A 25,127-nucleotide genomic window follows, 5' to 3' on the forward strand; every position below is an offset into this window, starting at 1 on the left:
CCCCCAGAATATCAAATGGTCAGTCCCTAAAGAAGGATTTTTTACAACAAGCACTATATGGTCTGATCTAAACACTAACACAACAAAAATGGTGCACGGTCATGATGTCCCTGTAGCTTCAGGGGCACGGGTGGCCCAGTCGTCTAAGGCACCACGATTCGCTGTGGAGAGTTAGGTCCCTAGGGCGAACAGAAACCTATGATTGTGGGTTCGAATCCCAGTTCGCCCCAACTATGTTTCTAGGTTTGTCAGCACCATACCCGTGCTTGTGGGTTCACCGAAGTGGTAAACGTCTGAGACCTGCATCACTTCGGGCTTTTCCTCCCACATTAAGCTGACACGCTGTGATAAAACTGGAATACTGTTAAAAGCGGCATTAAACCCAACTCACTCACTCACTCTTGTAGCTTCAGTCAGCAAGCAGCAGCTGTAAAATGATGATGGAAATGATGATGTGTGTAACAGCTACATCACTATGTATGTTATGATGTGACTGCTCCTTGTGGATATGAAAGACTGATTTCAATACAACACCATAGTTAATGATTCATTTATCAAGATCTCTTCATATTTCAGGACTTTTACTTCCCAAAATTTCGAGAATCCTTCCAAAGTTTTGACAAGCGGTTGGTTGTCAGTGACACAGTCAGGTATGTACAAAGGGAGAGAACTCTACGTTCAAACAAATCCATTATTTAGCACATTTATGTATGCTTCAAACAAGACTCTGAGTAAGGACTCCAAAACAAATACAGTAAACGTTTATAACAAACTGATGGATATAACAAACTTATTTGTGGGCCAGGCCATTTGCTGTAAATAAGCTGTTAATATGCTTTTGACGAACTATGGTTATAACGAACTAAAATTTGTGGCCCTTTCGAGTTCATAATGACCGTAGTTTACTGTACTGTCTTGAATACAGCAGGATGAAAACAGGAAGTGAATGTCCTCCAATAATGTTTCCTTTGTATTTCCAGGTATGGGTTTACCTGGGTGTTCGTGTTCGTCAACTTTGTCGGGTGTTTTATTCTGTACCTGGCACTGACCATCACGGTCAAGGGGAAGAGGGAGGCGCGACGAGGGGGACAGCCCAACTACTACCCCGCCTACATCCTCTACGTCGCGTAAGTCAACCATGAGCCATTCAGTCACACGAGACTATATATGTCTCGAGAAAATATATGTGTAAATCAGTTTTCCAAATGACGCTGATAGTCAAGGGGTCCTCGTCCTATGTTGACTCTGTTGTGAGAAGTTACTGATTGAGGGTGACCCTAGATTCAAATACCATGGGAGAAGACTAGGGGTTTAAGCGATATATCGGTGCATCTTGAGTTTTCATGTGATGATACGATACACAAAATGTTTTTCTCTGACGATACACTTGCTGAAGTAATTTACTTTCTACTCGTTTAAGGACCCTTGGCATTTTTGTCCGCCAGAATTAGCAAAATGTGCATTTGAAGTTCACTACTAAAAATAGCCCTAATGAACATATGTCTACAGCTTGCCTTTTCTTTTGAACCTGCTCTGAAATGTAGTCAAGAAGTTTCCATGCGATGTGAATATGCGTATGGCATTACATGTCGTATCATGACATATGTATTGTGCTACATATCATATCATGACCGATGTATCGTGATACCATGTGGTATTCGGGGGGAAACATATCACGAAGACCCTGGTTCAATTCCCGACATGGGTACAATGTGTGAAGCCCATTTCTGGTGTCCCCCGCCGTGATGTTGCTGGAATATTGCTAAAAGCGGCGTAAAACCATACTCACTCATAATTATATTACAGCCCTTGGCAGGGATAAGAGATATTTGCTTTTCTCTCAGGGTTTCATTTGGCTGTATTGGACTGTCACTCATCTTCATGGCGCTCTGCATGATGACCTTCTATGCAGGGGTCAATCTGGAGAAGGTCGTGTGTGAGCCGGCAAAGAAACTACAATACATGACGGAGGTGAGACTGAAGCTGACAATTTAATTTTGTGATTTACAGATTTTATTTTTAACAAATGTTCTTGGGTGTGACAAAATGCGTACTTATGTGCTTCAGAATAATTTGCTTTATCTTATGTCACAAAACTGGAATATTACGTTTTCTGTATGGAAATAATATGAGGTAACATTCATTCACTCACTCACTCACTCACTCACTCACTCACTCACTCACTCACTCACTCACTCACTCAGGTGCTGGACATCCCGGACGTGGTGAAGAATCATCCTGGGTATTACCTGTCATCTATCATCCTGGGCAACGGGAGTATCACAATGAAGTCTGCAGATATGTACAGGTAGGCTCAGTATGTAATACAAGTGCAGGTTTTTTTTTTTATTTTGTGGTTCATGTTCAGTAACATATCACCAAATAAGTCTGAGTATTGTTATATACCGATAGTGCTACATACACTGTCATATGAGGTAATATGCTACAAACACTGTCAACACCTCAATTGTGAGTTAATATGCTGCCTACACTCTCTGTACCTCACATATGAGGTAATATGCTACAAACACTGTCAACACCTCAATTGTGAGTTAATATGCTGCCTACACTCTCTGTACCTCACATATGAGGTAATATGCTACAAACACTGTCAACACCTCAATTGTGAGTTAATATGCTGCCTACACTCTCTGTACCTCACATATGAGGTAATATGCTTCAGACACTGTCAACACCTCAATTGTGAGTTAATATGCTGCCTACACTCTCTGTACCTCACATATGAGGTAATATGCTTCAGACACTGTCAACACCTCAATTGTGAGTTAATATGCTGCCTACACTCTCTGTACCTCACATATGAGGTAATATGCTACAAACACTGTCAACACCTCAATTGTGAGTTAATATGCTGCCTACACTCTCTGTACCTCACATATGAGGTAATATGCTACAAACACTGTCAACACCTCAATTGTGAGTTAATATGCTGCCTACACTCTCTGTACCTCACATATGAGGTAATATGCTACAAACACTGTCAACACCTCAATTGTGAGTTAATATGCTGCCTACACTCTCTGTACCTCACATATGAGGTAATATGCTTCAGACACTGTCAACACCTCAATTGTGAGTTAATATGCTGCCTACACTCTCTGTACCTCACATATGAGGTAATATGCTACAAACACTGTCAACACCTCAATTGTGAGTTAATATGCTGCCTACACTCTCTGTACCTCACATATGAGGTAATATGCTTCAGACACTGTCAATACCTCATTTATAAGGTAATATGCTACATACACTGTCAGTACCTCATTTATGAGGTAATATGCTATAGACACTGTCAGTACCTCAATTGTGAAATAGGCTACATGCACTGTCAGTACTTCATATATGAGGTAATATACTGCCTACACTCTCTGTACTTCATATATGAAGTAATATGCTTCAGACACTGTCAGTACCTCATTTATGAGGTAGTATGCTTCTTACACTGTCTGTACCTCATTTACGAGGTAATACGCTACATACAATATCAATACCCATTAATGAGGTATAATGCTACAAACACTGTCAACACCTCATTTATGAGGTAATATACTACATGCACTGTCAATATCTCATTTATGAGGTATAATGCTACATACACTGTCAACACCTCATTTATGAGGTCATATACTACATGCACAGTCAATATCTCATTTATGAGGTATAATGCTACATACACTGTCAACACCTCATTTATGAGGTCATATACTACATGCACAGTCAATATCTCATTTATGAGGTAAAATGCTACAAACACTGTCAACACCTCATTTATGAGGTAATATACTACATACACTGTCAGTATCTCATTTATGAGGTAAAATGCTACAAACACTGTCAACACCTCATTTATGAGGTAATATACTACATACACTGTCAGTATCTCATTTATGAGGTAAAATGCTACATACACTGTCAACACTTCAATACAGTACGCTTCAAATGCAGTACATGCCATTGTTTACATGCTCAGTGACCTGGTGAAGGGGTTGGAATCACCTGATTTGGATATGTTATGTAGAATTCCTGGTAAGTGTAGACACTTTTGCCCGAGTCTCTCAACTGCCACTGATTGCACCTTGAAAATCTGCCACCCATACAGACAGTGACAAAGACTACTTTTTCTGAAAGTGTGAGGTGCAGGTGAGCTACAGAATATTGTGGTTCTATTTGTGAAGGTACCACATGCAGGTAACTAAAGAGAAGATCCATTATGAATGGATTAACATCATGAAAGCTTGACTGAGACAGAAATAGACTAATCATTGCAGCCCCTGCCTTGTCCATCTTGCCAATGTCTGTGTTCCTTGTTTCAGATCTTGCCTGAAGAACGAAGGATCGCACCAGCTTTATTCACATCACCTTGTGCCAACAATCTTCCAGGACCTGGACTATACACAGGTGATGTTTTGCTTAGAGAAGAAATGAAGTACATGCTATACCGATAGTAGATTTGTCATTCTGTGAGAACAAGCTAATGTAGTCAGAGCATTGATTGTGGGTGTGGATGTCGTTTTGCACAACAAAATTCCAGCCATACCATGACAACCTGTAACTCATCAAAACTGTGCCAGGCAAACCAGTGGTTGATAGCATGAGCAACAATCACCACCATCAGGGCATAATGACACATTATCAAAGTTGTATGCCCAGCAGTGGGTATTAAGTACCAGCTGTACGAAGGAATTCCAGAACACTGAAATAATTACCAACACATGGAAATTTGTTTCAGAGTGAACCAGAGGAGGGTCATAAAACATATGACAGCCTCTAGGGGAGGGTCATAAAACATATAACAGCTTCTTGGGGAGGGTCATAAAACATATGACAGCCTCTAGGGGAGGGTCATAAGACATATGACAGTCTCTAGGGGAGGGTCATAAAACATATGACAGCCTCTAGGGGAGGGTAATAAAACCTGACAGTCTCTAGGGGAGGGTCATAAAACAAATGACAGTCTCTAGGGGAGGGTCATAAGACATATGACAGCCTCTAGGGGAGGGGCATGAAACATATTACAGATATTTGAGGAGGGCCATAAAACATATGACAGCCTCTAGGTGAGGGTCATAAAACATATTCATGACAGTCTCTAGGGGAGGGTCATAAAACATATGACAGCCTCTAGGGGAGGGTAATAAAACATATGACAGCCTCTAGGGGAGGGTCATAAAACATATGACAGCCTCTAAGGGAGGGTCATAAAACATATGACAGCCTCTAGGGGAGGGTCATAAAATATATGACAGCCTCTAGGGGAGGGTCATAAAACATATGACAGCCTCTAAGGGAGGGTCATAAAACATATGACAGCCTCTAAGGGAGGGTCATAAAACATATGACAGCCTCTAGGGGAGGGTCATAAAACATATGACAGCCTCTAAGGGAGGGTCATAAAACATATGACAGCCTCTAAGGGAGGGTCATAAAACATATGACAGCCTCTAAGGGAGGGTCATAAAAAATATGACAGCCTCTAGGGGAGGGTAAAAAAACATATGACAGTCTCTAGGGGAGGGTCATAAAAAATACGACAGCCTCTTGGGGAGGCTCATAAAACATATGACAGTCTCTAGGGGAGGGTCATAAAAAATATGCCAGCCTCTTGGGGAGGGGCATAAATATGACAGCCTCTAGGGGAGGGTCATAAAACATATGACAGCCTCTAGGGGAGGGTCATAAAACATATGACAGCCTCTAGGGGAGGGTCATAAAACATATGACAGTCTCTAGGGGAGGGTCATAAAATATATTACATATTACAGATATTTGGGGAGGGTCATAAAACATATGACAGTCTCTAGGGGAGGGTCATAAAACATATTACAGATATTTGGGGAGGGTCATAAAACATATGACAGCCTCTAGGGGAGGGTCATAAAACATATTACAGTTATTTGACGAGGGTCAGGGCAAAATGGACTTTTTATAATAAAATATAAAGATTTTACCTTTTTCAGGGAGGGTCATGAAAATATATATGCAGATATGGGAAGGGTCATCCACAAATATGACAGGAATTAGAGGAGGGTCATTATTTTCTGTACATAAGTGATTCAAACATCTCTGACCCACAACACCCTGCGATAAATGACCATCCCTAGAGAACACCTCTGACCTACAACACCCTCCAATAAATGACCATCCCTAGAGAACACCTCTGACCTACAACACCCTGCAATAAATGACCATCCCTAGAGAACACCTCTGACCTACAACACCCTGCAATAAATGACCATCCCTAGAGAACACCTCTGACCTACAACACCCTGCAATAAATGACCATCCCTAGAGAACACCTCTGACCCACAACACCCTGCAATAAATGACCATCCCTAGAGAACACCTCTGACCTACAACACCCTGCAATAAATGACCATCCCTAGAGAACACCTTTTCATATGAAAATAGTTAATCTGTCAAACGTTTTGAGCAATATACATATCACAGAAAATGCGAGAAATGTTTAATATTGAATGGTGATAGATGCAACTTTACCGTAGATTTATTTGTGTTTAAACCATTGAAGTCAAAGTAAATTTAGTGTCTTTGTCTTCTTCAGGCCTTCCAGACCGTGGACAGTAGTTTCGACAAGATGTATGTAGATCTTAGTGGTGTTTCCATGGTCACCTCAGAGTTTGAGGCCTGGATTTCAAACTTCAACACAGCAGCTATGTTCGACCTCGTCACCTACTATGATATGGTAAGTATGGCTATTATTGAACACATATATGATTCAGTGACATAAAACTTGACAGTGAGGTACAACTCATGGACATCTAAGCAGTGTGGGAAATATATTTATGTTGATATGTTGATTTATGATGGTAAGGTAAGGTAAGGTAAGGTAAGGTAAGGTAAGGTAAGGTAAGGTAAGGTAAGGTAAGGTAAGGTAAGGTAAGGTAAGGTAAGGTAAGGTAAGGTAAGGTAAGGTAAGGTAAGGTAAGGTAAGGTAAGGTAAGGTAAGATTTCTTTATTCAACGTACTGAGGAGGCCCAGGCCTATAGTACAATCCTGTTTACAGGAGCAATTGGTACAATCATATAATTTCCAAACTTGATTTTCTTTGTTTAAAAGCATGATATATGATAAGATAAGATAAGATAAGATAAGATAAGATAAGATTTTAAGATATGTACATAAGAAAATAAGACACTTACTAATATTACCACCAGTAAAAACATATCACAGTGACAACAAGGAATTGTATTTTAAAGTATGGTATATGTGTTTATATGACAGCAAGAGTAAACTTTGATAAAATTTTGCCTGAAATTGACCAGTAATATTTTTAGAAGACATATAATATTTCTTGTAATATAATTTCAACTTATTTTGCAATATTTCATAATTGACAATGTTTATAAAATTCAAAGATCATTAATCAGTTTTAATAAGAACCATGGCATGTGACACAGCATCAAGGGATTGGTCAGGACCTGGTCAGGACCTGGTCAGGACCTGGTCACAACATATATTGGATTTGTTGATAAACTTGATCTATTTCATTTTAGGTTGTAAGAAACCTCACACAACACATTATTGTTAATTAATGTGGTGAGACCACCCCTCACCATAGGATGGTCTATTTGGGCAAGTAGACAAGGTGTTCACCTCATGATCAGAGGGTCTTGGTTTGAATTCCAGTGCAGAAATCTTATTTGTGCTAAACGTGGATGTTACAGACATGTTTTGTGCATGAAAGTTTTGCAGTGAAATTTGTCTGTTATTAACGGGCAAAGTAAATATTTTATGACAATTATTACACGTCATTACTGTCTATAGTTACACTTGGGTTTCACTTTGTGTATTCAACGAGCATCAGTTGTACAAGATCCAGTGCATAATATCATCATTCTATCGTGATATATGCATTGGATTCATTTGCAACCATAGCTTTGTTTTAAGTCCTGTTTGAATGGAATGGCTCTTAAAACAGCCAACCAATGCAATCACATTACACTCACGCAGGAGAGAAATTCAGCGGCAAATTACTGATAAGGGGACGGTGACATCGCTTCCCTTATAAAGCTATTACAGTGCAAGGGTCCAGGGTCCGCTTTCTCAAAGCAACCTAAGTGCTACAACAACCGTAATCTACGTTAAAGTATAGGAGTTACGATAAGATCGCTTTGTGCCAGTGCCATGACAACCGTAATCTACGTTAAAGTATAGGAGTTACGATAAGATCGCTTTGTGCCAGTGCTACGACAACCGTAAGTCTATGTTAAAGTATAGGAGTTACAATAAGATCGCTTTGTGACAGGGCTACGACAACTGTAAGTCTATGTTCAAGTATAAGACTTACGATAAAATCGCTTTGTGCCAGTGCTACGACAACCGTAAGTGTATGTTCAAGTATAAGAGTTACGATAAGATCGCTTTGTGCAATTGCTACGACAACCGTAAGTGTATGTTCAAGTATAAGAGTTACAATAAGATCACTTTGTGCAAGTATACTCTGATGCTCATCATGACATGATGGAGATAAGACACTGGACAATCGAGTATGTAGAACTGACAATTGTGTAATATTTTACACTTTCCAGCTCAAGTCAGGTGTGATCAAAGCCGACGTGAATGACTACATCAACAACATCCGGACGATACTGAACTCGGGAGGACCTACATTCCCTGCACCTGCACAGGTTATCTTAGTTTGTGTTGTCCCAGACGTCCATGTTGTATTGTACTGTTCTCCTAGCAACTGCTAAACAAACATAAGAAACGTCATGACCTTGATCTGTTGACATGCGTATTCCCTGCAGGGGTGAAATGGTTGCTCATGGTTACAGCGCATATGTCAAGTCAAACTCTACATGCAGCACGTCACACTCCACCATAATCCCCAGTTCAATTGAAATACTCAATTGTTCCTATTTATCTGGGGCGGTCGGGTAGCATAGCTCTGTCAACTCCTGGATGTCTAAGTGAGAAGCCAGGGTGCATGTGGTGCAAGCCCCGCTGGGTCCAGGGCTAAGCCCTGGTGGGGGGGGCGCAAGGTGGCGAAGCCCCCCCCCCCCCCCCCCCCCCAGCGAAAACTGGTTTTGAATGATTTTTCTCGCTGTGTTGGTCGTAATAAATCAAAAAGAAAAAGAAAACGTTTCAAAATATTTTTATCTACATTTTATATGAATACGTGAGAATTTCTCAACCATGTGTGTGAGCGTGACATAGGTGATAAATGCGTGAGAGTTGACACTGGTATGGGGTAGCCTAGTGGTTAAAGTGTTTGCTCATCACGCCGACGACCCAGGTTCGATTCCCGACAAAGGTACAATGTGTGAAGTGCATTTTCTGGTGTCCCCAGCCGTGATATTGCTGGAATATTGCTAAAAGCGGCGTAAAACCATACTCACTCACTCACTCCTATTTATCCTGATTTTTCTTAAGTTTGTTTGGCAGTAAGGCAGACTACAGGTCGACTGCTATCTGTGTATTCACGTTCTTTTTCTCCTCCCAACAATACCTGTATGTAATCAAGGTACAGAATAAACACTTTTTTATGTTGTTTTCATATTTATTGGTTAATCCAAATTAAAAACAATATATCTTGACAAAAAGAAGTAAGACAATAGCATATTTTCAGTGAAAACGGTTTTTAACTTTCTATTTCTTTCACATATTTATGATAATAACCATTTATATTGTACATATTTCCACACCTCTCAGGGGCATGCTCAAAGCGCGGTTAGCACCCCGGTCACTGGATCAGTGTGCACTTAAGAATCATTCTCTGCTCCCTGGGATGTATACAACACAAGCTGCCTGTTAGGCGCTTGAAGGTTAACAACCACATTGTCATCTCATCCTACCGGGTACCCATTCACTGCTGGGTGAACAGAGGCACATTTCGAACAAAGTCATGAATCGGTGTGGCATTAGTCCTTCTTTGTGAATCATGACAGATTTCCTTGGTCCTATACTGTTACTACTGTTATTCTATTGTATATAGGGGCGGTCGGGTAGGCTGGTGGTTAAGGCGTTCGCTCGTCACGCCGAAGACCCGGGTTCGATTCCCGACATGGGTACAATGTGTGAAGCCCATTTCTGGTGTCCCCCGCCGTGATATTGCTGGAATATTGCTAAAAGCGGCGTAAAACCATACTCACTCACTCACTCCTATTTATCCTGATTTTTCTTAAGTTTGTTTGGCAGTAAGGCAGACTACAGGTCGACTGCTATCTGTGTATTCACGTTCTTTTTCTCCTCCCAACAATACCTGTATGTAATCAAGGTACAGAATAAACACTTTTTTATGTTGTTTTCATATTTATTGGTTAATCCAAATTAAAAACAATATATCTTGACAAAAAGAAGTAAGACAATAGCATATTTTCAGTGAAAACGGTTTTTAACTTTCTATTTCTTTCACATATTTATGATAATAACCATTTATATTGTACATATTTCCACACCTCTCAGGGGCATGCTCAAAGCGCGGTTAGCACCCCGGTCACTGGATCAGTGTGCACTTAAGAATCATTCTCTGCTCCCTGGGATGTATACAACACAAGCTGCCTGTTAGGCGCTTGAAGGTTAACAACCACATTGTCATCTCATCCTACCGGGTACCCATTCACTGCTGGGTGAACAGAGGCACATTTCGAACAAAGTCATGAATCGGTGTGGCATTAGTCCTTCTTTGTGAATCATGACAGATTTCCTTGGTCCTATACTGTTACTACTGTTATTCTATTGTATATAGGGGCGGTCGGGTAGCCTGGTGGTTAAGGCGTTCGCTCGTCACGCCGAAGACCCGGGTTCGATTCCCGACATGGGTACAATGTGTGAAGCCCATTTCTGGTGTCCCCCGCCGTGATATTGCTGGAATATTGCTAAAAGCGGCGTAAAACCAAACTCACTCACTCACTCACTATTGTATATATCAATGTGTGACTGTATGTTTCAGGGTTATTTGCAGGAAGTGGCAGACAGCCTGCAGGATCTGGCAGGCAGTATCCAGACTGTCACTGTTCTCAAAGTAAGGATACCAAACAACTAAATGACAGCTCGTAAACTAAATTATATATCGACCCGTGAAGATCCGGGGTAGAATAGGTCTTCAGCAACCCATGCTTGCCGTAGAAGGTGACTATGCTTGTCGTAAAAGGCGACTAATGGGATCGGGTGGTCAGGCTTGCTGACATGGTTGATGCATGTCATCGATCCCAATTGCGTGGATTGATGCTGATGATATCAATCACTGGATTGTCTGGTCCAGACTCGATTATTTACAGACTGCCGTCATATAGCTGGAATATTGCTGAGTGCGGCGTTAAAGAACAAACAAACGAACAAATTATATATCATTTTTATAGATTTGCCTTTCTGATTTATTTTGGATAAGTTAGATAAAAGGATTCAGCAGTATCTATGGAACCTTGATGTGGTGATTCAGTAGTCATAAAAAAGGTCTTAATAATATGCTTTGTACATGTATATTTTACAGAATAATGTCTTGGCTGAATTCGAACTCTACCAATCAGAAGTCAAGCATATCAAGGTGAGGGAAGAAATTATCGAAAACTACACTTGAGTTCTGAAGGCAAGGTTACTGCAGTGTTTGTGTCCATTGGATGCAATGCCATTTTCTCCGTAGTTATCTGCCTGGAGAGTGGTAGGTTGGCAATTCGATCCCCGGATGCACCATATCAAAAGATGTTAAAAATGGTACTTGTTGTTACCCTGCCTGACACTTTGCTTTAAAGGGATAAAACAAGGCCTTGTCCGTCGGAAGTAATATGCTGTTTTTGAGTGGGGTATCCATGTTAAACTGTGGCATGGCATAACACACTCACAGACACACACATCATGTTCAATCAAATGTAGTTGATTGGATTTACTGTAGTAGTGAGTGAGTTGGGTTTAACTCCACTTTTAACAGTATTCCAGTTATATCACGGCGTGTCAGCTTAATGTGGGAGGAAAGCCTGAAGTGATGCAGGTCTCAGACGTTTACCACTTCGGTGAAACCCATGAGCACGGGTATGGTGCTGACAAACCTAGAAACATAATCGGGGTGAACCGGGATTAGAACCCACAATAATAGGTTTCTGGCGTGCCCAAGGGACGCAACTCTGCACAGCGAATAGCAGCGCCTCAGACAACAGGGCCACCTGTGCCCCCGATTTACTGTAGTAGGTTAAACATCAAATACATGTTGGATGCAAATAATAGAACAGCAACTGATGTCAGAACACAGTGGTGACATGCCATTGGCACTTACCTCTTGTAGTCTACTGTTATAGCAGCACAGCAACTGATGTCAGAACACAGTGGTGACATGCCATTGGCACTTACCTCTTGTGGTCTACTGTTATAGCAGCACAGCTACTGATGTGAAAACACAGTGGTGACATGCCATTGGCACTTACCTCTTGTAGTCTACTGTTATAGCAGCACAGCTACTGATGCCAGAACACAGTGGTGAGATGCCATTGGCGCTTACCTCTTGTAGTCTACTGTTATAGCAGCACAGCTACTGATGCCAGAACACAGTGGTGACATGCCATTGGCGCTTACCTCTTGTAGTCTACTGTTATAGCAGCACAGCTACTGATGTCAGAACACCGTGGTGAGATGCCATTGGCGCTTACCTCTTGTAGTCAACTGTTATAGCAGCACAGCTACTGATGCCAGAACACAGTGGTGACATGCCATTGGCGCTTACCTCTTGTAGTCTACTGTTATAGCAGCACAGCTACTGATGCCAGAACACAGTGGTGACATGCCATTGGCACTTACCTCTTGTAGTCTACTGTTATAGCAGCACAGCTACTGATGTGAGAAACAGTGGTGACATGCCATCGGCACTTACCTCTTGTAGTCTACTGTTATAGCAGCACAGCTACTGATGTCAGAACACAGTGGTGACATGCCATCGGCACTTACCTCTTGTAGTCTACTGTTATAGCAGCACAGCTACTGATGTGAGAAACAGTGGTGACATGCCATCGGCACTTACCTCTTGTAGTCTACTGTTATAGCAGCACAGCTACTGATGTGAGAACACAGTGGTGACATGCCATTGGCACTTCCCTCTTGTAGTCTACTGTTATAGCAGCACAGCTACTGATGTGAGAACACAGTGGTGACATGCCATTGGCACTTACCTCTTGTAGTCTACTGTTATAGCAGCACAGCTACTGATGTGAGAACACAGTGGTGACATGCCATTGGCACTTACCTCTTGTAGTCTACTGTTATAGCAGCACAGCTACTGATGCCAGAACACAGTGGTGACATGCCATTGGCACTTCCCTCTTGTAGTCAACTGTTATAGCAGCACAGCTACTGATGTGAGAACACCGTGGTGAGATGCCATTGGCGCTTACCTCTTGTAGTCTACTGTTATAGCAGCACAGCAACTGATGTCAGAACACAGTGGTGACATGCCATTTGCACTTACCTCTTGTAGTCTACTGTTATAGCAGCACAGCTACTGATGTGAGAACACCGTGGTGACATGCCATTGGCACTTACCTCTTGTAGTCTACTGTTATAGCAGCACAGCTACTGATGTGAGAAACAGTGGTGACATGCCATTGGCACTTACCTCTTGTAGTCTACTGTTATAGCAGCACAGCTACTGATGTGAGAACACAGTGGTGACATGCCATTGGCACTTACCTCTTGTAGTCTACTGTTATAGCAGCACAGCTACTGATGTCAGAACACAGTGGTGACATGCCATCGGCACTTACCTCTTGTAGCTTACCGACACAGAGGATATTATACTACTATTGTATTATTTCAATGGTTGAGATAATTAACAAGAAAACAGTGATTCAAATGTGAAAAATACAAATAGCAAGATATGATAAGGATCCTAAATTATGTGCAACTAGAAGTTTCTAATTTGGAGAAAGCTGAAAAATAAGTCCTGAAATTCTTTGAATGAGTTCATATGACCTTTATCTTTTTTACATGTTCAAAGTTTGGACTGCCATTTAATTAATTACAGAAAGAAATCTGTTTATTAAAGAAAATATGTGAGTTGTCAGTCTAAGCACAAAATTGATAACATTTTCCGACCATTTAGAACTTGTCAAATTTGTTTGAACCCTTATCATACCTCATCCTATATTAAAAATGATAACTTTCATAATATGTGACCATAGTTTTGGTTTGTTAATTTCAAGTTTTTGTAAGAAGAAGTATTTGTTTACAGAATGTCACAGAGTCAGCTGTGAAGAAGCTTAGAAGCCTCGACCCGAGTCTACAAACTAGATCTTCAGTGCTGGTCAGAAAGGTGGGTGCTTTGTGTATCAAGGGAATTAGTTTACGTTCCGTATTTAACGTAGTAAAAATATATCGGGGGGGGGGGATACATTTTCCACTTGGTCCTAGCAATGGGGAAAGCTTCTGAATATTTCGTAACAATACCTAAGAACGAAACCAGTGAAGTAATGTTTATCTAGTTTTTCTGGCCACATGTCCAAACAGTGGATTTTTGCTCTGTGAGTTCTTTGGTTTATATAAGTCACTGTGATGCTGCTTGAAGATTGCTGGCTGTTCCCCGAAATAACATACACCTCTAGTTGAAGCTCATGACTTAAGTAACAACATGTTTTTTTCACCATTAAGAAACAACATGGTTTTTTCACCATTAAGAAACATGTTGTTTTCAGACCCGTTAAGATCCACGGTAGAATAGATCTTCAGCAACCAATGCTTGTCGTAAAAGGCGACTAGCAGGATCGGGTGGTCAGGCTCGCTGACTTGGTTGATGCTTGTCATCGATCCCACATTGTGAGGGTCGATGCTCCTGACATCAATCACTGGATTGTCTGGTCCAGACTCGATTATTTACAGACTACCGTCATATAGCTGTAATATTGCTGAGTGCAGCGTTAAACAACAAACCAACTAACCAACCAACACTGTTAGGAAACAACATGTTGTTTTCACCATGAAGTAACAACATGTTGCTTTCACCATTAAGTAACAACCTGTTGTTTTCACCAATATGTAACATTCTATTTGCACCACAGGGTGTGGATGAGTACCGCCAGGCATTCAAGGCCACCTACGCCGACTACAAGAACCGCAGTGAGCACTGGGTCAGTATTCTCATTGGATAAGATGCCAGTCACATGACCTTGAGTTGTATCAATGCAACTCTTATAGGGTTTACTTTGAACTTGGTTTTATGTGAATTGAATCCTGATTGCTGTTTGTAATGTACCCACTGCTGAAAGAAACGTGAACATATAGAGAAGTATGTACATCAAGAAGAGATGTTTCCAATGTGAACCACTTGATGACAAAACTAACAATCAGTCAAGTGTAACCACAGAGTGTCTTTACTCTTATCACGATATGCTGCATATGATTTTCAAACTTTATACGCTAATCCTGAACGAGATAAATGGTGCATCTCGAGTCATGGATTACATGTGATGGGTTCATGAGCATCGGTTCACACAACATACCAGTATGTCCGTTTGTGCATTGAACAAATCTAATATGCTATGTTGAAAGAATGTCAAAGACACAACAGTGGATTAAATGGCCGAGGGTGTGGAGGTTCTAAACGGCTACCCCAATTTAGAAATGGAATAAATACTATTACAGGCCTAAATGGCATAACCATGCCAGGCCAAATTTAGCTATATGGCGACTTGCCTCGCCAAACATATTTGTTAATAGAAAATTAATGCTTAATGGCGGAATAGTTGCTACCCGACCACAGCTGCAGGTCTAATTGGGAGTGAACGCTGCCAGGCCCAGCTATGTGGCAACTTGCGTTGCCAAATTTAATTGCTCATATATACTTAATGCTAAGGCCCAGATGGCGGAAACGAAGCAACCTGACCAATGCTGCTGGTCTAAATGGGAGCGAACGCCGCCAGGCCCAGCTATGTGGCAAATTGCGTTGCCAAATATTATTGTTACTAGATTCCCGAGTGAAAACCCGGGAAAAACTGGGTTCCAGCTGGTGCGAACATGATAAGTAGAGACAGTTACGTAATTGAAGAAGCAGTGATGACGTCACCATGAGATGATTACTTAACTTGCGAGGAAACTCGCATGCAATGATGCAACGGAAGTAGGTAAAATTGTAAACATAAGATGATGTACCTGCAATAAAAACATTTAGTCGCTTGTACTAAATGTAAATATGAGTAAGTCTTTATATACTCAACAACAAAAGTTCCTGTGACACCAATATTTAAGTGTATTTTTCAAACAGGTAAAGTTTGGTTTTCAATATTGTAGTAGATGTATGGAATCAAGTCTACAGAAAATCTACAGAAAAGCATGCATTCCATGCAAAAGTTGACTTTTATGCAAGCCCCATGCATTTCATTACCCAAGAATGGGTATAAAAACATGTGCGTTAACAGGATTCCATATGCATTGTTTAGCATCGTGCTAACAACAACCACTCAGAAAAACAACAAAATTAAGAAATTGATCAACATTACGACTGCCACGCCTGTCCGAAAATGAGCGTCTGCGAGCCATTGGTATGCTTGTAGCAAGATGTGATGTTGCAAGTCAATTTAACGTCCACAGAAACACCATTTGGTGTTTATGGCAACGTTGGCAACAGACAAATGCAGTCAGAGACCATCCTCGGAGTGGCAGGCTACGCGTAACCAACACACCTACGAAATCGATTCCAGCCAGCAACAGTGACTGCAAGAAGCATCCCTGGCCTTCGACAAATATCTTCACAAACCGTACGTCGTCGCCTCAGATGTGCAGGGATTGTCGCCAGAAGACCTGCCAGACGTCCCATTTTGACAGGAAACCACTATCCAGAACGTTTACAGTGGTGCAGACAGCATCTACGCTGGACGGCAATGCAGTGGGGACAAGTTCTATTCACTGATGAGTCTCTTTTTCACCCCAGCCACAGCCATGGACGGATTCAAGTGTACTGACGTCGAGGTGAATGTTATGTCAATCCTTGTGTCATGGAAGAAGATCGGTTCAGGGGCGGCAGCGTTATAGTATGGGGTGGGATTACAGCAAGACAGAGGACCCGTTTGATAGTGGGAGAGGGAAATCTCAATGGACAGCGCTACCACGACGAGATCATCGGCCCTGTTGTTCTACCGTTTTTGCGTCGTCATGGCCCAGGCATTACCTTTCAATATGACAACGCCCGGCCTCATATTGCTCGACTTGTTCAGGATTCTCTTCAACAAAACAACGTGAATGTCATCCCCTGGCCGGCTTGCTCCCCTGATCTCTCACCAATCGAGCACATGTTGGACGTCAACAACATCAACCACGTGTTCCACAGACACTCCAGGAACTTCTAAACATACTCCACCAGATATGGACAGATATCCCACAGGACTTTGTGCGACACCTGGTCCATTCCATGAGACGAAGATGTGTTGCTTGCATCGCAACCAGAGGTGGACACACACGCTATTGATTTGTAAATTGACATTTTGGCATGTTCATGTTTTTTTAATTAAATCATGCATTTTCTGAAGTCAGTATGGCAAATTAAGCATTTGAACACTCACAGGAGTCTTTTATCTGTTGCAAACCGAAATTGTTTCAGATTTGGTAAAAAACATAACTTTGCTTTAAATCTTATTCAATGTCACAGGAACTTTTGTTGTTCAGTATATATGAACCAACATGTATGTTATTCACGCTTCTTTTGGCTGTGAGTATATAGATTTAAGCTTGACGCACTGTGAACTATGTAAGCAATAACTTTGTAGGTTAACTGGATCCTTTAATGGTGGGTACATTTTCAATAGTTGCATCCTTTAAATTTTCTCCTATAGTATTTGAATCTAGGGACGTCCCAAATCTTGAACTTTTAATATTAGGGCTGTGATCAGTACTGTCATGCTTTATGGCAAACACTGTTGATAGTTAATAGTACTGATTGAGAACTATATGTGAAAATGCCACAATGAGAGTTATCTCTCTTGCTGCCATGTATGCCATGAAATACATGTTGTAAGTTATTCCAGATCCGTGAACTGGGGAACTGTCGACCTGTTGCCGACGCCTACGATGCTTTAGTGTACGGCTTCTGCGATATGTTGTCAGACTTTGAGGTGAGTATTTTATTTACTCTTATAGTGCAAATGTTTGCAAAATGTCTGCAAAATTAAAATTAAATTGAATAATTATTAAACAGTATATAACTAGGAGAATAACATAATCATTGCCCTATGAAGATCTGGGTTAGAATTGGTCTTCAGCCACCCATACTTCTTGTTACTAATGGGATCGGATGGACAGGCTCGCTGACTTGGTTGATGCATGTCATCGTTTCCTGATTGCTCAGATTTATGCTCATGATGTCAGTCACTGGATTGTCTGGTCCAGACTCAATTATTTACCCACGGCCATCATCTAGCTGAAATATTGCTGAGTGTAGATTAAACAATAATCAAACAAACAAACAAATTTCCTGATGACATAACATGATTCAGTCAATGTAAAACAAAGGCAGGTGCTGAAATCTTTATCAGTGTTCACCCCTGGTCAAAAGGAACAACTAATCTTTCAGAAATTTAACAAAATCGTAGAGAACAATGTGTAGCGGCCATAAAATGTCCAAGTTCAGTAATGGGATTCGAACCACAGACCTCCTGATCCAAGGTCGGACGCCTTGTCCACATGACCAAAGAGGGTTAACTCCGTCAGCAAGCTGACAAGGTAAGGATTTCATCTGTGGGATTACTCCACGTCCTGCTAGAAATGCATTGTTGCCACGATAAGTTGCTGTGTGAGTGAGTTTGATGTCTGCCATTTCTAAAAATATGCAGCAATGCCAGGCTTGAATTTTCCATGTGAGTGAAATGTGCACACCCAACGATTGGTGTCCCCAGCCGTGATATTGCTGAAGTACAATTACAATTGCATAATGCCCTGCTCACAGTCTAGATATGGCAACACAGATAAAGTACAAGAGATGTGTATTTTTACAGAATGCTGATTGGATGCTGGTGGGAAATAACTCGGTGACCTTGATGTGTCTTCTGGTGTTTGTGTCAGTCGTGATGTACTATCTCCCCGATGAAGACGGCGATGACACCACGTAAGTAGTTAACGCTGTCGTGTCTCCTGGTGTTTGTGTCAGTCGTGAAGGTCCAGCTGCTGTTGTAAGTGTGTTGCGTGTTGTGACATTGTCTCTGTGTAATTTGAGGAAACATCTGTTGTTAGATTGATCTTGATTATAAGGCAAGTACCATCTTCCCGAGGCAAGAGAGTTAACTGACTATAAAAGTCCAGTTTCCACCCTTGCTGAACTAGGCTTATTTCAAGGGATTATTTCAAGGGAATTAATCAAGGGATTATTTCAAGGGATTATATCATGGGATTATTTCAAAGGATTAATTCAAGTGTTAGCTTTTAGGAATTCCTCATACTTAGACCCGTGAAGATCCAGGGTAGAAAAGGTCTTCAGCAACCCATGCTTGCCGTAAAAGGCGACTGTGCTTGTCGTTACAGGTGACTAACGGGATCGGGTGGTCAGGCTCGCTGGCTTGGTTCATGCATGTCATCTATCTTAATTGCATGAATGGATGCTCATGATGTCAATCACTGGATTGTCTGGCCCAGACTCGATTATTCACAGACCGCTGTCATATACTGTAAATCTTGAAATTAACGCGAGCGTGAATTAAATGCGAAAAATGCGAGTGTTCTTTGCTCGCATTATTAAACATCGCATTTATATCAACAATAAGACATTTTGGATAGCAGAAATACCAAGTTAGACATAGTATGATACGCTGAAAACAAACAACTACGTATTCCACATCACTGTTTATTGAGCAGCACTTGTAACAAGTATATAAACAATGTCATTCAAACACTAATTACATCCTGGGAATTGTCACTGCTGGGGTCAAGACAAGAGTTCTACTCACTAATGTCATCACTGATCACACCTGCAAGTCCAGACAGACGCCACCCACACAACACGGTGTCTTTGTTCTTTGTGACTGCATCAAAGGCCGGCACGAGCCAGCGAGCATGTATTGTTTGAGTGGAAGGACTCTACTTAGCGCTAATAAGCGGTGGTATTTGGTGTGTGATTGGATTTATGTAAGGTTGGATTAAGGTGAGGGTTCTCCTGTAAACCTGACAGAGTGAGTGAGTGAGTATGGTTTTACGCCGCTTTTAGCAATATTCCAGCAATATCACGGCGGGGGACACCAGAAATGGGCTTCACACATTGTACCCATGTCGGGAATCGAACCCGGGTCTTCGGCATGGCGAGCGAACGCTTTAACCACTAGGCTACCCGACCGCCCCGTAAACCTGACAGAGGAAATTTTCTTTAGATATATATCCACTGATGCTTGAGAGGAGGGGGGTGTCACATTCATTTTGAATCGCATTTTTGGCTAGGGCCCAGCGATCGCATTCTTTTGGAGATGCATTAATTTCATGATTTACAGTAGCTAGAATATTACTGAGTGCAGAGTTAAACAACAAGCAAACAAACAAATCATACCCCTTGGGCCTAATCTTTTCTTTACAGCCAGCATGTTGTATATCATTACAGATACACAGCCTTGTGGGAACCTAGAATACTACGTACCTGCACATCCCCAGTAATTTATTCCTGGATAGATAGAATACCATGTTGCATCTCACAAACACCCGGTATCAACGTTAACACTATATGAACACACAGTGGGTTCAAATCCCAGACGGGACTCAACCCCCCCAAAATACTGGAATCTGTACTTTGCTAAGAAAGTGTTATCCCCCAAATAACATTTGTTACTATATGACACAATCAGAATTGTAAAATGGACTTTGTCTTTAGCAGAATTTTTGTTGGTTTATGGGAAGGGTTTTTGTTGCTTATATGTAAGTAAGATGTTTCGCATCAACCAGTTCATACTTCATACTAACTCCTGCTGCAAAACTATGGCTATCCTTTGGTTATTCAATAAGATTTTCAACTGATCTTTTCAATGTATTTATTCAGTACTTGTAGGCCTCAGGCCTTTGTGTACAAAAGTGGTCTACATTTAAAGGAATTACAGTTAAGTGTACATTTCTTTAATTAATATCATCCAATGGTTTTTATTCTGCTTTTTCAGAGATGAATTTGACAGCATATTTGGAAATGGGTGAGTATCCTTAACATTCAAGAGGGGACAAACTTTGTCTGACAGAATTATCTCCCTCATAGCAGACAAATCATTTTGTAATGAGATATCATTAAGGAAAAATACTAGATAACTGATTGGTAAATATAATGTTGCTTTGTACCATTTATTTATATTGTTAACATTATAATACATGTATGTAAGAATATTTTGTACACCCATGTATACTAATAAAAAAAGAGTGGAGGTCATGTGAATCTTTCATAGTAGTACATGTTAATATGTCATGGCATATATATGAAAATATATATGAAAGAATCAGGTGGTCCTTAACCTTTTTTGAGCGATATATTATGGACTTGTGACTTGTGTGTTGACTTAATATGTCTTACTGTCTGAGAATCAAGGTTGGTTTTGTAATTTCAGGCCACCAAAAGGTCTGATCAACAAAGCTATCTACAAGTAAGTTCTTGAACATTTTCCTTTATTCCTTCTGAGCATCCATCTGATATACAGGAAATGTTGGAGGTTATACTGCCTCAACAGTTTCACTCAAGTGAGATCAATACAAGATCACACAGAACAATTATACAGAGAGACACAACCACCAATAGTACCGAATGAAGATCAGGTTAGAATTGGTCTTCAGCAACCCATGCTTGCTGTAAGAGGCGACTAACGGGATCAGGTGGTCAGGCTTGTTGACCTTTTGATGCATGTCATCATATCACTATTATGTAGGTCGATGCTCATGGTGTCGATCACTGGATTGTTTGGTCCAGGCTTGATTATTTACAGACCATTGTCATAGAGCTGGAGTGTTGCTGAGTACGGCGTTAAACAACAAACAAACAAACAAACCAATAGTCATCTGGCTTACTACAAAGAGATGTATTTTCATTTGGAACTGCCATTGTGTGAGGCCAACAGAAATTAAACATTTTAATTTCACGCGAAGCTTCTCCTTTTTATTCAGTGAGATATGGACTTGTCATCACCACTCTTTCCCTTCGATATGACTGGTCTTAAGATAACATGGCAAATTTCAATTAAAGGGTAATATTTTGTTTAAACTGTATACACTCGACTAGAGCGTGGACTCATGATGTCAATCACTGGATTCAGACCGCCGTCATATAGCTGGAATATTGCTGAGTGCGACGTTCAACAACAAACAAACACCTATTGGTAATATTTTGTTTAAACTGTTAACACCAGCAGTTCATTGACAGAAACAATTGTAACCTTTCACCTTCTGCAGGGTCAAGTCTGTGTTCATCAAGCGACGTCCGAGCAAGAATGGAACGGTCAAGCCGGGCAGCTCTGTTGACAGTAATGGATCCAACGCTGCCGCCCTGCTGCTCAAGAATGGGGATAACCTGGAGATGAAGAACATGCCTAATGGTAGCATTATCACCTCCAAGACAGAGAAGAACCCAAGTCCCGTGTCAGAGACAGCAGTTGTCTCCCCTAGAACCGTGGGCACAGACAGCACTGTGTCACTAGAGGGCTCTGTGTCCACACCAAGCCTTGACACAGACACCAAGTCGGGGACTAGTAAAAATAGTGCAAGTACAAACAAAAGTAGGGGAGTGGTTAACCAAGGAGGCGACCATCACACTGGGGGTGCATCACGCCCAGGGAGTGTAGTGATATCAGAGGTTCATCCTCGCCCAAAGGGTGTTGACCTTTCACCCAATGTAGTTCCAGGAAGTGTGGTAAATTCTCGACCGAGCAGTTCTGGAAATACTCCAAGTTCAGCATCTGCGCAGGTCCTTGTTACGGACATAGATGTGTAAGACCGTCAGCCATTAATGTTGCGTGCCATCTGTGATTTTTAGCTCACCTGACCATGAGATATAAAAGTCTGAACGTAATGCTGGCATGTTTCAGTCATCTTCTCAGAACAGAATCAAGACAGTGAGGAAACCAAAATGACACCGATTGTTTTTAATCTATTGCTTTAGATTTACTGCTGATTGTAAATGGACAAGCTTGGAGCTTACCTGGTCATGCACATTTTTTCAGTAGGTAGATATTTAGAATATGATCACATCAATGTCACATGCAGGGGAGTAACAGTATTGATTAGTATTATACTCCGGATGGTATTTACTTTTTTATCGATCCTACTCAACAATATTACGATACCAATTGTTCTATACCCAGCAAGTTGAAGACATTGATTAATGAATGTAACTACTGGAGTATGGTATAATCTGCCTTTCCATCAGTAATGAATACTGCATTATTTATGACTTAATTTCAATTATCAGAAATATTATGTATGTCTGATAAAAGTCAGATATGATTAGCCAAAATAAAGCAAAAAAAATGATACTCCCATTGTCTGTAAGCGCTAAATATGTTTGTGATAATCCCCGAAACCAAGTCCAATTTTATTGTCATGTCTGACTCTATGTTAAATTTGTAAACAATATCTAATGTTCAACCAAGAAACAACTGTCCATTATGCTTCAAGACCCGTCCCATGAACAAATAGAGATTTCAGTTTGTCCTCCCAGATTTTTTCTTTCCCCCCTTCCTCTTCAAGCATGAACGTGATTTCTTTGATTCATTGCATGTGAGAATTAGCATAGACAAATGTCATGTGACATCTTGCCATAAGTAGAAGACAGTGACTGAAGAAATGCTTAAATCAAAATAACATGACATCGATTTTCATAATCAGCATATAGCTTCTTGGTTGATTCAGCACATTATTAATCAACAGGGTGTTAATCTTTTTAATAATCCTTTCAACAATATTCTCACATTTAGAACAACTAGTTTGAGTACACTAGTGCAGTGTTTAATTTATTAGCCTTCTACAAGCGTATTATAAACAGCTTGTGCTTGAAAATTATTTTACATAATAATCAGCATGCTATTGTTTAGTTTATTTGTAACATATCATACATTGAACCTTATGTACTAGACTGTAGTCTTGTATCAGTGTTTCTTCAATTTTCTATCTTTTTCTAATCTACACTAAAGTAGGCCTTTCATTGATCTGTGTGTTGTAGCTGAGAGAAAATTTTCAGTCTCTTTAGCACTGGTTATTTAAATCAGATAAAATGAAAAAAAAATTTTTTTCTGAATTTCAGGCTGCTTCTAGAGTTATATTACCCTATTCAATGCAGTTCCCATCTTCTGTGAGCAAGGGCCCCCCAAATGCTGCATGTTTCATCACTGACCCTAACCATGGCCAAATGCAATGAGTGTTAGCCATCCTTCTTATCTGTGGGTGGTCAGACTTGCTGACTTGCTTGATGCATGTCATCGTATCACAATTGCATAGATCGATGCTCATGACATCAGTCACTGGATTGTCTGGTCCAGACTCGATTATTTGCAGACCGCCGTCATATAGCTGGAATATTGCTGAGTGCAGAGTTAAACAACAAAACAAAACAAAACAAAACAAAACAAAACAAAACAAAACAAAACAAAACAAAACAAAACAAAACAAAACAAAACAAAACAAAACAAACAAACAATCAAATCCTAATCTATGGATATTTAATTACTTCCAATATCAGGAGATGAGGCTATGTAGATATATGATAGGTTCTAAGGCGCCGCTCGTATCAGTAGGGCCTAGCTATGTTGAGCAGTTTGTAACAGATTTTTTCTCCCCAAAACTCTGTGTGTGCTTCATCACTGAAATATTGCTAGCATCTGTAGAAAGGATAGAAGATTCTGAACCAAGGAAGGTCGTGAATGTATATTGTGATTGCAACTTGGAAAGTGTGGTCATTTATATCATGACATGCAGCTGGAGTAGAGAATCCTAGCATGGGTCTGTAACGATTAGTAACATGGGAAAGGTTCTCAAACTTGTGATAATTCTGTTAAACCCTCAATCATCCCTCTCTACCATCTCTGTATATAACCATAGAAACCACATGGCTCACTCTAGAGCTAAGGAAGTCAGTGCCAGGAAAACTCATTTGAAATTGTTGAATATGAACATTATTGTGTTTGTTTTTTTCAATTGATTTCAAAGCAACTCTAGTAGTTACTGTCTTTTCTTGTGAGAAAATA

At 40.7% G+C, this 25,127-nt stretch overlaps 1 protein-coding gene across 1 annotated transcript in view; it reads left to right on the forward strand.

Annotated features, from left to right (window-relative positions):
- The window catches only part of LOC124139391 (prominin-1-like), a 132,003-nt gene extending 107,855 nt beyond the window's left edge, over positions 1-24,148 (forward strand). Inside the window, exons 12-27 of the mRNA XM_046506425.2 lie at positions 577-650; positions 981-1,127; positions 1,845-1,971; positions 2,205-2,308; positions 4,335-4,419; positions 6,581-6,721; positions 8,568-8,666; positions 10,931-11,002; positions 11,471-11,524; positions 14,192-14,272; positions 15,015-15,083; positions 17,973-18,059; positions 18,939-19,048; positions 21,072-21,101; positions 21,507-21,542; positions 22,342-24,148. Of these exons, the coding sequence (XP_046362381.2) occupies positions 577-650; positions 981-1,127; positions 1,845-1,971; positions 2,205-2,308; positions 4,335-4,419; positions 6,581-6,721; positions 8,568-8,666; positions 10,931-11,002; positions 11,471-11,524; positions 14,192-14,272; positions 15,015-15,083; positions 17,973-18,059; positions 18,939-19,048; positions 21,072-21,101; positions 21,507-21,542; positions 22,342-22,879 (1,854 nt within the window). The 3' untranslated portion in view covers positions 22,880-24,148. The remainder of the gene's footprint in view (positions 1-576; positions 651-980; positions 1,128-1,844; positions 1,972-2,204; positions 2,309-4,334; positions 4,420-6,580; positions 6,722-8,567; positions 8,667-10,930; positions 11,003-11,470; positions 11,525-14,191; positions 14,273-15,014; positions 15,084-17,972; positions 18,060-18,938; positions 19,049-21,071; positions 21,102-21,506; positions 21,543-22,341) is intronic.
- The last annotated feature ends 979 nt before the right edge of the window (positions 24,149-25,127 follow it).

Source organism: Haliotis rufescens, unplaced genomic scaffold (assembly GCF_023055435.1).
Source record: "Haliotis rufescens isolate VD_foot unplaced genomic scaffold, xgHalRufe1.0.p SCAF_27, whole genome shotgun sequence".
Lineage (NCBI taxonomy): Eukaryota > Metazoa > Mollusca > Gastropoda > Lepetellida > Haliotidae > Haliotis > Haliotis rufescens.